General features: G+C 37.8%; 1 protein-coding gene across 1 annotated transcript in view; it reads right to left on the reverse strand.

The window, feature by feature from the left end:
* The window catches only part of BANK1 (B cell scaffold protein with ankyrin repeats 1), a 323,758-nt gene that overhangs the window by 37,909 nt on the left and 273,148 nt on the right, over positions 1-12,701 (reverse strand). Inside the window, exon 10 of the mRNA XM_068975577.1 lies at positions 8,585-8,884. Coding sequence (XP_068831678.1) covers positions 8,585-8,884 — 300 coding nt within the window. The remainder of the gene's footprint in view (positions 1-8,584; positions 8,885-12,701) is intronic.

Here is a 12,701-nt window from a genome sequence, read left to right on the forward strand (position 1 = left end):
AGGCAGGGAACAGAATGTTCTAACCCTGTAAGTAGTCATACTAACGAATCAAATCGAAGCTCAGGGAAGAGATGCAGCCTCTTTGCAAACGGATCAAGATAGATTGAGCACTCCTGTCAGCTTAAAAGCACCATTTCATTCTGTTAGCAATAGTTGTGGGTTGCCAATTTCAACAAATTTATCGAACGCAGGTCACCACATTTGAATAGGTGTGTGAGGGGTGGCATGGTCACAAACAGAAATAGTCACATCAGCCACGTGATATGAAGGTCTTTCATCTGAAAGCAGTTTACTGACTGGCAGACACAGAGCCAGGAGTTGCGGGATTTTGTGGGGAGAAGAGGATGGTGAAGATCTGCAAATGGTCAGGCAGCACACGTGAAGTCACAGAGGTGATTACGGCGTACTTGGGAGATTGGTAGTGATGGGAAGTTGCGAAGTACATATCTGCATGAAGGAAAATAGTACAGAAATTCTAATTCAATGGAAATATCAATGAATGCTTTGGCTTCTTAAGGAGAAAACATTAATTTTCTTTCCAGTTTGTAATGGAAACTTTTAAGTCTGATAGATGTGTTCACATAAAAATCTTCTCCCAAACCAGGAAATTTCACTATAAATTACATTTTCTACTTCTAAGGAACTTAATTTTTATTTAGGTAGAATACAAACTGCTTTGATTTGCATATTTATCCTTTTTGATGCAAATAAGAATGTTTCTGTTCTTGAAATGTTTCTTATTAAGGGAGTTTGGACATTCAGAGAATGACAGCAGTTGGTTTATGGAATTCTGTGGCATTAGAGCTTGAGTCCATTATAATGAGTGTTTAGCGAAGTCTCCATTCCACTACTGGGCAGGCAGGTCTGTCTTCCTCTTGAACCAGGCAGGCAACATTTACTGAATACCTACTGCTTACAGAGCACTGGGGGCTAATTTCTTCCCATAGGATTTCATGTGGGCTCACTATTTGACTTTACTTTTTGAACATCTGTATTCAATAAAAAAGGATATTAGTGTAGACATTAGTGATGTCCCTAGTAATTTTTCTTTTGTGTCTAAGGGAAGTGGTTTGGGGACTTCCCTGGTGGTCCAGTGGTTAGGGACATTGATTTTTTTTATCCCTGGTTGAGGAACTAAGATCCCACAAGTTGCAAGGCCAAAAGAAAAAATGAAAAGCAAAGAGAAGTGGTTTGGGTTGTTAGGAAGTCACCGCCATCCACTAGAAGCTGTGATGAGTTTACCTTTTGGTTCTCTGGCTTCTTTTTTTTTTTTTTTTGCTTTATATCAGGAAATATTGCAGTCCTAATGGGGTCGCAAAGAGTCGGACATGACTGAGCGACTGAACTGAACTGAACTGGATAAGTAACTAGTAAGACCAGGTCACTCTCACTCTGAATAAACATTAAATACTAGTTCTGCCAATAAGGTTCAAACTACAAAAATGCAGATTGAAAATTTCAAAAGGACAGGGTTATTTGAGATTTTCTTGTTTCTTATGGTAGATCTGTATTGCTATAAACTTCCCTCTTAGAACTGCATTTGCTGCGTCCCATAGATTTTGGAAAGCTGTGTTTTTATTTTCATTGCATTTTATTTTCTGACTTCTTCATTAACACGTTGTTTTTTTTAGTAGCATGTTGCTTAGCCTCCATATGTTTGTGTTTTTCCCGTTTCTCCCCTGTAATTGATTTCTACTTTCATACCACTGTGGTTGGAAAAAATGCTCGATATAATTTCTATCCTCTTAAACTTGTTGAGACACATTTTGGGGCCTGGCATATATGCTAGTAACATCTATGTCTTAGCCATGACAATCAAAAATGTCTCTAAATATTGCCAAATGTCTCCAAATGTCTCCTGGAAGGCAAATCACCACCAGTTAAGAACTACTACTCTAGGTCAATCGGACTTCTTATTAAAATACAAATTTAACAGAGATTCTAGTATAAAGAGACACAGATTTGATCCCTGTGTTGGGAAGATCCCCCTGGGGGAGGGCATGGCAACCCACTCCAGTATTCTTGCCTGGAGAATCCCCATGGACAGAGGAGCCTGTCAGGCTATAGTCCATAGGGGCGCAAAGAGTCGGACATGACTAAAGTGATTCTTCAGGTACACAAGAGTATTGTACTTTAAGAGGTAAAGACCAGAATTCTCCGTGTAAGCACAGCTTGAACAACTGTTCTTTTGCAGAGCTGCACCAGAACTCTATCCATATCTTACAAATGATACATATGTCCTTCTATCCCGAGAACACCTGTGATATACTAAGTCCTGAAGATTAAGTTTTGGACAAAGTCACTGGGCCAGAGAATAGAATGCAAGGCACTTGATCTAAGGCTTACTTTAATACATGTGCCCTATCTCTTCACTAATGAGGATAGATAATAATGCTAAAGCTGAAGCCCCAATACTTTGGCCACCTGATTCAAAGAACCAATTCACTGGAAAAGACTCTCATGCCAGGAAAAATTGAGGGCAGGAGGGGAAGAGGATAGCAGAGGATGAGATGGTTGGATGGCATCACCGACTCAGTGGACATGAGTTTGAGCAAGCTCCAAGTTGATGAAGGACAGGGAAGCCTGGTGTGCCACAGTCCATGGGGTTCAAACAGCCAGACATAACCTAGTGACTGAATAATAACAATGAGATAAAAGCCATTCCATTCTGTCACATTTACAATGATATGGATTAATTTTCCTGAGTGATTCTACAGGCTTTTTTTTTTTCTTCTTCTCTGCTTGCATTTCAATTGCATTGGATGTGATCAATTTCAAGTACAAGTGAATTGCAAGTGGAAAATTTCTGAGCAACTGAGTTGTACTTGACATTTTAGGGTCCCAGTAGCTGAGTAGCTCTCAAAAAGGTCATATACAACTTTGTTGCACTGTAAAATGCCAAGGGCAACTCAGTAGCAATTGAGAATTGAAAGGGAAATTATATTCTACCCCAAATCAGCAACACAGACTCTGAAGAATGATCTTGGTTTTATTAATTGTGTGAGGGGAAAATGGGAAATTGTTCATTGACATTGAAAAATTTTCCACAATAGGCAGTCATCTCTTTGCATGATTTATGGATACAGTTTTATTACCAATCTATCTATACTATGAAAAGATCTCACTTTGTTTCCTTGATTAGTCTTAAATCAAGAATTCTGTCACTAAGGATTGTAAATCCTTGTCAATTCCTCTATATTCTTGAAGCTTAATGAATCTGATCCTTTTCAATGTTATAGGGCGCAAAAGATGGAAAGAATACGGCATTTAGAAGCAGGCAGACTCTAAAAATTTTCATTAAGAAAAATGAGTTATTCTTTTTTGGTTGTTAACATAAAATTAGGTTTAGTATAACAAGAATAGAATTTTAAGAACCCAGGAACATATCTCTTGATAAAACGAACCATGGATTCAATTTTGTATTAATAAGCTACATTTCTGTGGACGGGATAGTGGTGACGGTGGAAATAGATTTTCTGACTGATATGTTATGCTGCATGAAAGAAGTTAGAATGCTTAGTTGTAAGTGAATATTCTAGAAGTTTGTCCCATTATGTATGGGCTCCCCTCTTCAAACAGGAGTACTTAGCATGCTTAGTTTAAAATGGGAAATTTAGAAATTAGTAGATTGGTATATTCTTCTGATCATCCTCTGTAGTGCTAGTGATGTCTCCTGTTCTACCCACATTGATGTGATTCTTGTCACTTTTGTCATTTATTTGTACTTGCTTCTGTGCTCCGTCAGTTAAGTTGTGTCTGACTCTTTGTGACCCCAGTCTGTCAGGCTCCTCTGTCCATGGGATTCTCCAGGGAAAATTACTAGAGTAGGTTTCCAAGCCCGCCCCCCCCCCCTCCCCACCGGGAGATCTTCCTGATCCATGGATCGAACCCATGTCTCTTGCATCTCTGCATTGGCAGGTGGCTTCTTTACCACTTGAGACACCTGGGAAGTCCAAACAATCCTTAAGGTACATATTATTTCTGCTCCCAACTTACAATGAGGAATTTGAATCTCAGATATATGAAGTTTTTTGCTTAGGTATTATCAGGTGAATCTGAATCCTACCTTCAAAGCAGTATTGGGAAAACCCAACTTTCTTCCTGTGTGTCTCCTCCATCTCACACCACTCTCACCCTTCATTTCAGACACTTCTGGTCACCAAATGTGTGGGCTTTCCCCCCCACCAAGTCCTACAACCCTGTATGAATATACCACAACTTCCATCATTCTAATTCAATTCTGAGACTATCTACCTGGACATTGTGTCAGATCAACAGATTAAGAGCTCAGGCCCACAAGCCTGCTTCCATTCTACTGCAGGTGCCAGTCCCGAGGTTTCCTACAACTTCTGTCTGATTTGGTTACAGATTGGAGATTCTTACAACCTCCCTCGGGTTCTATTAAAATGCTGGAGTAGCTCACAGAACTCAGGGAAACACTTATTTCCCAGTTTATTGAAGAATATGATAAAGGATGCATATGAACAGCCAGATAAAGAGATACATAGCGCAAAGTCTGGGAGTCTCTGGCACAAGAGAGTCTGTGGGCATCTGGGGGCATGTCATCCTTTCTATGTGTTTGTCAACGTGGAAGCTCCTGAAAACCCGTAATATCAGCACTTTATGGAGGTCTCCCCACACAGTCATGATTGATCCTTCGTCCACTTTAAGTCCTTCTCCCTTCTCTAGAGAGTGAAAATTTCAAGCTTCTAATCACTTGGATGGGGCCTCCTCAGTGGCTCGGTGGTAAAGAATCTGCCTGCAGTGCAGGAGATGCAAGGGATGTGAGTTCAATTCCTGGGCAAAGAGTCAGACATGACTAAGCAACTAAACACACACACACACACACACACACACACACACACACACACACATATTCTATTATCCCACAGAAGCCAACATGATTTTCCTGTATCTCTCTGGTTTATTTGCCTAGTCACTTTGCTATTACTTTCTTGAGTTTTTGAAACAGTAAGTTGGGCATCTGCATTCTTCTTCCATCCCCCACTCCACACCCTTCTCTTTTGGATACTTTAACACACCCCGGATGTGCCAACATTATGCTATTGCTTCTGTGCTCTGGCAAGAACTAGAGCAAACTAATATTCTTCAAATTGAATGGATGGCCTTCCGGGAAATGGTGGATATTCTATTTAATAGAGTTGCCTGAGCTAGGAAAGAAAAAAGGAAGCCGTGATGAAAGACACTTATCCCATGGAATGCAAAGAACATCAAAAAAGAACTGGATGATGAGGTAATGTTTTCCTAATGTGAGAACAATATGATCAACAATCAATAGCATAAAAGGAAGAGGCCAGCAAGTATATCCCAGGAAAAGAGAAAGGGAAGAAATAATGGAAAGGGACTTTGATGACCTCATTTATAGTTCAGTTTTTGCTACTGCTTTGAAATATAGGGAAAATAATCATACTTGCTTGTATGTACTTAAGTGCAAAACAAAACCAAAATAAATCACATAACAGTGATCCCTGTCTGCATATAACACAAATGCTGTGAGAACAAATTTGATTGTGTAATTGAATGAAAGATTTCCTGTAAATATTGATAGGTGTTGGACTTGGGATGAGTAGGTGAGATAAACAGCCTTTAAATTTCTTAGAAACTCAAGATTTTTAAGATCCTTTAAAGTTTCTGTGTGTCTGTATAAAAGGCAAATTGTACCATGGTTATGTAGGGGATTTGAGTTATTAATACACAGAAAGAATTTATCATCTGGTTCTTAATAAAACTTTATATAATTAATAAAGCTATGAGTGAGAAGGAGAACCATCCCAACGCTCTTATAGAACATGGAGCTTGGTTGGCAGTCTAAAGCAGGCATTGCTTCTAATCCATTCTTCAGTGAAACAAGGCAGTCCTCTAGGATGAGCAGTTTGTTCTTGGGGAAAGTGATGAGAAGGACCATGGCACACCAGGCGCAGTGGATGAAAGGAGTTTCAGACGCTGGACTGAACACGGGGAGAGTAAGTTCAATAGCACGTGCTGAGTGGTGAGATTTCCATCTCCTTCCCAGACTCTGATCTCAGAGTACTGGAAAGCAGGTATATAAATTAGGTTACAATTAGCTGGAATTTATTCTAGATATTGAAAAACAGGAGACTAGATCTACCAAAACTTACACTTTGGGATAATTCAGTGAAAAGGCTGGTTACATCACTGCCCTACAGCGCAGTCCACAAGTGAGCAGGAAAAGCTTCCATCTAGGCTTTGGTGCCTCATTCTTCAACGTGAAAGCACAGTAAGGAAGAGCCACCTGGCTCATGGAGGTATCAAGAGTTCCAGCCCAAACCGACAAACAACAGGCAAAGATAATACAGATGATATGAGAGCTAAAGAGAAATCAATATCACAGAAATTTATAAATTAGAATCAAAGCAAAGTGAGAGAAAAGCCATGACAAAGAAATTAAACTTCATTGCCCCCACTACCAGTAAACAAAGAGAAATGGATGATACAGAAAAAAATAGAACACAAGAATGAATTCATGGAAAACAAGAATATGACAGTTGGCAGAAGGGCGAGAAGATAAAGGGCCAAAAGTAGAGAAACACAACATGGTCTTTGTGGTCCTGAGAACTCCCTAAAGACTGAGATGCAGAAGATGATGTACCTGTTCAGAAATTTCTAGGATACAACCAAATTCTTTCATTAAATTATGTCTACCTTCTCTCTTTAAAAGAAAAAAATGTATTGGGATTTAACAACTTTGTCAAAGAGCTAGTACACTGTCCCTCAGGTTCTACAGGAAATTAGTTCCGTGACCTCCTTCCTCCATACCAAAATCTGCAGATGCTCAAGTCTCTTTTGGGCTTCCCTAGCAGCTCAGATGGTAAAGTCTTCCTACAATGCAGAAGACTGGGGTTCGATCCCTGGCTTGGGAAGGTCCCCTGGAGAAGGGAATGGCTACCCTCTCTAGTATCCTTGCTTGGAGAATTCCACGGACAGAGGAGCCTCTTGCAACAGTCCGTGGGGTTGCAAAGAGTTGGACACGACTGAGAGACTCACACTTTCACTTTTCAAGTCTCTTTTATGAAGTGCTACAGTATTTGTCTATAACCTATGTACATTCTCTTGTCTACTGCGAATCACCTCTAGATTACTTATAATACCTAATACAATGTAAATGCTATGTAATTAGCTGAAAATACAATATAAATGCTATGTAAGCAGTTGCCCTGGAGGCAAACTCAAGCTTTGCTTTGTGGTACTTTCTGGAATTTTCTCTTATTGAATATTTTTGAGGTGCAGTTGGTTGAATCCTTAGATGTGGAATCTGCTGATATGAAGGCCTGTATGTAATATCCTAAAGCCACTATGTTAGACAATGTGAAAAATTCTAATTACAACTTATCCCTTGCCTTAATAATCTAATAATTGTTCCAGCTGACATTTTATTTTAGCTGAAATCTTTATTAATTTGTTATTGGTTTCTATTTTTTTTAATAGTGTCAAACATTATCAGCACGTCACTGTTAAGTAGGTATAAACTATAATGGAAAAACTTGCTCAATTTTCTTATACAAATCTCTCAGTACATACTACTTACACAATAGAATGGTTTCTTTTGCACATACTGATCACAGATGAATAACTGTGTTCTTTTTGAGCGAATCTGTGGTATATATTTAAATGTTCTGCTTGTGTAGTTCGTTTAGATTATTTGAATGTATAATATATTGCCTCTCATTTTAGTTGATTAATCCCAAATATTTTATTCAAAAATCTCTAATAAAAGGTCAAATTGTACTATACATTTATTTGGATAGCTGTTGCTTAGAACACCTCAAGGATGGAAACAATGGTTTACTTCACATTTTCAGTCCCTAGGGTGGTATCTAACCCCAGAAGTGGGGTTGAGTACATGCGTCTATGATACACTGATGAATAAAAGTCATGTCTTAGATACCAGTGACTCATGGAATGCACCAAACCAGAGTGCACAAGAATGTTAGGAAATAATAGCAAAGTCAACACATCTTATTGGGGTTATAGATATAAGAAAGCTCCAAGGATTTTTTATGTTTTTTATATTTAGATTTAACTGAGAATGACAAAGAATTGAAATCTAAAATGAAGCAAAAATTCTATCATGGATGAAGTGAATCTTAATCATTGGGGGTGAAGTACAGTTATCAAAGACACTTGCATTGCATATCTAAGATTCTAGTATTCAAAATTGTTTAGATTTTTTAAAGTTATTGTGAATGGAAGAGGGGCAAAAGTAAAGTATCTGCGTTTTTCTTGTGGTGCACGTTACTCATGGGAATTGAGCTTCCTCTCATAGAATTACGGGAGAAGCACCAAACAGTATTTCTTTGCACATACTATGGTTTCATAGTCAAAATTATCCTTCTTAATGAACAATTACAAACCAGAACCCCACACATTGTCCTTATTTTCTTTATCTGTTGTGTGTTTAAATTAAAAAATGGGCCAATACAACTTAACTATGACTCTAAAACATACTTTTAGTCTTTGAGGTTTTAGATCCTACCAAAAGACAGGACATTCTCCAAAAACACATACACAAACAAACAGTAACAGCAATAATAAAACAAATTACCTTGCGCTATGTAAGGTGTAGTTTCCTCCTTCGGAGGGATATTTGTGGGTCGTGGTGTGGGGGCAGGAGGTCTGTTCATAATGAATGAACGACTTCCACTTTTTTTCTTTATACTCCTATTGGCCAGTATTGTGTCATATTCACTGTCATCAATCTCAGCAAAAGTGTATGGGTCTTCCTCCTCTTCCCGATCCTTTTCATCTTCTTTCTTTTCTTCTTCGGAATCACTTCCTGTTTCATATCTTGCACTGAAATCACACCAACTTTGACTTCTCTCCATTTGGCCTTCCAACAATTTCCCTGCTTATAAAATATTTGAATGGTAATTATTTATATTTTATACAATATTATTGGTGTCCATTTGTCAGTTGCTTGAATTTCCAGCCCCCAAATAATTTGTATATTACTCTATAAATTCCCAAACGAGAAAAGCGAATCATGTAATTTACTAACATATTCTCCTTCAGTCTGTAATTGTTAACTTCTTAGAATAAGTTTGTTAAAGACATGGCATTCTTTGAAAACATACAAATAGGCATATAACTACTTTCCACATAGATTATGAATGATTTAACATCAGGAAATCAAATCATAAAACTAAGCCTCAAATATCAAATACTTGAAAGCTTGTGTTTCTCAAGCCTAGTGTTCTCAAATTTTTTTTTTTTTAATTTGAAGTCATTTTACCTTTTATAGGGATTGAACCAGGTATTTTGTCTAAAATCGATTTCTCTGAAAATGACAGAGGGGAATAGCCAAAAGGACCATTGTTTAGCTTCTTATACTAAGTCTCAGTCTGGCTTTCTTGATTTTTATATGCCAACATGAACCTCATTCCTTGATAAAGGATATTGAAAGTAGGGTTCATGAAATAAAAGATGGCATAGAAAATCAATGGCTTGAAGATTAATTTTCCAAGAATTAATATTTTATGGTTAATAAATAGTCTTTATTCAGTAGTCTTTTATGGTTTTCATATTCAGAAAAATCTTTACATATTTTTATAAGAACATATTAAAATATTCTAACAGCAGTTTATTTGGAAGACAAAGATACTATATACTGTGATCAATTAATAAGTTGAAGAGAATTTTGATGGCTCTCTCTGCCAGACGATGAGAAAAATCTTTTAAATGTTTCCTTTTGACAGGTGTTAAAGTATTAATGAAAACAATAAAAATGGAGATTATTTCAGTTATTGACTGAAAAACTGTCAATTCTCTATGTTGTTCTGAGATTCATGCTCATGAACTAAGGAAGAATTAGTCTCCTTTCTGTTTAGTAAGAATCTGATCAAAATTTTTTAGCTTACTTAATGGATATTTTAGTGGGAAAACTTAGGAGGTAGGGACGAAGACAAATGGTTAAGAGCAGAATAAAAAGGTATTATTATAAGAAGATTCAGCAATTGTTTTGGGTAGGCTTATGAGGAGAAACCAAAGGAGAGCCTGAGATTACCTGCCTGCCGAGTTTTAGCTTATTTCAGTTAGTTTAACCCAAGAATTATGAATGCTAACATGCCTGGCATTAACTTTAAAATCTCCAAGACTTTCCTTTTCCCTTGTGAAGAATGGTTTTGAGATTCTGACTTCATGACTTCTGTTTCACTGACAGTATCCTAGGTGAAACCAGATTAAGTGTGTGGGGAACACATGTACAGTGTTTCATTTTTAGCAGAATGTGTCAGCTATCTTACTTTTATGAACTGATTTCCTGAGCTGTTAACTCTCTTTGTTTCTCCACCTACCTCTTTTCTCAACTCTTTCTAAAGTTGGTCTTGTGCTAGAAAGAAAACATTTCGCTTTTCATTTCCCAGTGTATCAGATTATACTTATCATGTTGGAGTTGGATCTGAGTTTTCTCAACTCAGACTGTACACTAGTAAATAATGATTAAAATGTATCACTCCTATAATCCAATTTTTGAAATAATTGGGGAAGAATGTAGAACAAAGATAAGAATCTTAAAAGCCCAGGAAACCTGTCCATGGAAGAATTTGACACATTCTAATTACAAGCTCTAGGGTCTTGGATCTAAGTCAAAGTGAAAGTCACTCAGTTGTGTCCAACTCTTTGCAACCCTATGGACTATACCGTCCATGGAATTCTCCAGGACAGAATACTGGAGCGGGTAGCTATTTCCTTCTTTGGGGGATCTTCCTAACCCAGGGATTGAAACCAGGTCTCTTGCATTGCAGGTGGATTCTTTACCAGCTAAGCCAGCAGGGAAGCCCAAGAATACTGGAGTGAGTAGACTATCCCTTCTCCAGCAGATCTTCCTGACCCAGGAATCGAACCAGGGTCTCCTGCATTGCAGGTGGATTCTTTACCAGCTGAGCTATCAGGGAAGCCCAAATCAAAGGGGGATCATAATGATGGTTGCCTTGAAAGTTTGCTGTGAAGATACAAAGAGACAGGATGTCAGTTATAAACTGAAAAGTGTTCTATGTGACTGTTTTCTCCAATGAATATGTTCATGAATCCATCATAAGGAATTTGATGCTTGGGGCATTCATGACGTGGCTTCTCTTTATCAGTGGTTTGAAGGCAGGAAAAAACTTGTACAGAACAATTCCTGAAGCTATCATTAGCTAAAGTCAAACAACATATACAGTCTCCAGCGAAAAATAAGTGGGAGCTTCTAGTCTTACCTTCAAAGACCTCAATCAAAGAATTTTAAGAAAAAATACTGGCATTTTACTTTTAATTCACCTCCAATATTAGCCCCATGAAAAAATATGATATTAAAATTGTGCTCAGTCACTCCATTGTGTTCGACTCTGCAAACCCAGGGACTGTATGTAGCCTGCCAGGCTCTCTCTCCATGGGATTTCCAGGCATGAATACTGGAAAGGGCTGCCATTTCCCACTGTAATTAAAAGTAACACTGCATTGAAAATGTAATAATATTGTTTTTAAATAACAGGATTGAGTCTTTGTATGATGTTGCTTTTTATATTTAGTACTTTTCAGAAGATATATTAGCCAACATTATACTTGTGGTCCTAGGTATCTGGTGAAAATTACTCTCTGTGGAATAATTTTTAACCTCCTAACCAACATACCATATATGGAAATGCGCATTAGAAAAAACAGGATTTAAAATTTTATTTAAATTATTTAGCTGCTTTTAAAAAGTAGCTAAAAATTAACTCCTTTAATAGCTTTAACCTGAGATAAGACAACCTTGTTTTCTTAATAACTGATTGTAATAACTACATAAAACTATTCACATCTATAAAAGTGAGAAAAATACACCAAAACTTTGTTGTCAGGGCTATATTCAGTGGGGTTGCAAAGAGTCAGACATGACCGAGTGACTGGGCATGCATGCAAGCAAGCACATACTAATTTACATCTCTCCCTCCACTCCCAATATTGATATACCTACATCCTTGATCTATCAGCAGTCTACAAGAGCTCAGCACATAGTAGGTAATCAATATGTGTTTGTTGAATGAGTGAATGCATCAAGAAAGTACCCACTAGGTTTTCCATACTTTTCATTAAGAAGTACTTTCCATCTCTTATAAAGTACATAATCTTAGTAAGGGTTTATGTTGATTAACTTGAACCTTTATAGAGATAGTGCCTTCAAGAACACAAATGCTGAATTTCATGGTTTCAAAATTCACTTTTTAAAAATAGTCTTTAAAGACTTTACAGCCTTCTAGGATTGACAACTCAAGTACAGTGACAAATGGGGCTTTAATAATAGATGCTTCTTTCATCCTTATTAAATTTTCCTTGTAAGAATATTTTATGAATTTGGAAAGTAAACACGAAAGAGTGATCAGTAAAGTGGGTGGTAATTAGCGACTGTAGGAGTGAGCAGAAGAGTCTGCCAGGCTGTGGAACATTCCAGGAAGAGAAGCCTGCCATGGAAGCTCCTGGGGATGCTTCCTGCCCTTCATCCCCACTCGCACTCCCACCTCTGCTGCTACACAGCTTCGTTCCCGCATCTGGGAACAATGCTATCACAGTCTTTCAATTGGTCTTCCACTTAGCGAGACAGAGTGCTTTTAGACTTTGGTCTCAATGCACGGTGTGATAAACCCTTTACCACTTGCTTCCCCTGCAGCTCCCCACTGAGTGACTGTGCCCAAGCTCATTTTCAG

The sequence above is a fragment of the Capricornis sumatraensis genome, chromosome 7 (assembly GCF_032405125.1).
Source record: "Capricornis sumatraensis isolate serow.1 chromosome 7, serow.2, whole genome shotgun sequence".
Lineage (NCBI taxonomy): Eukaryota > Metazoa > Chordata > Mammalia > Artiodactyla > Bovidae > Capricornis > Capricornis sumatraensis.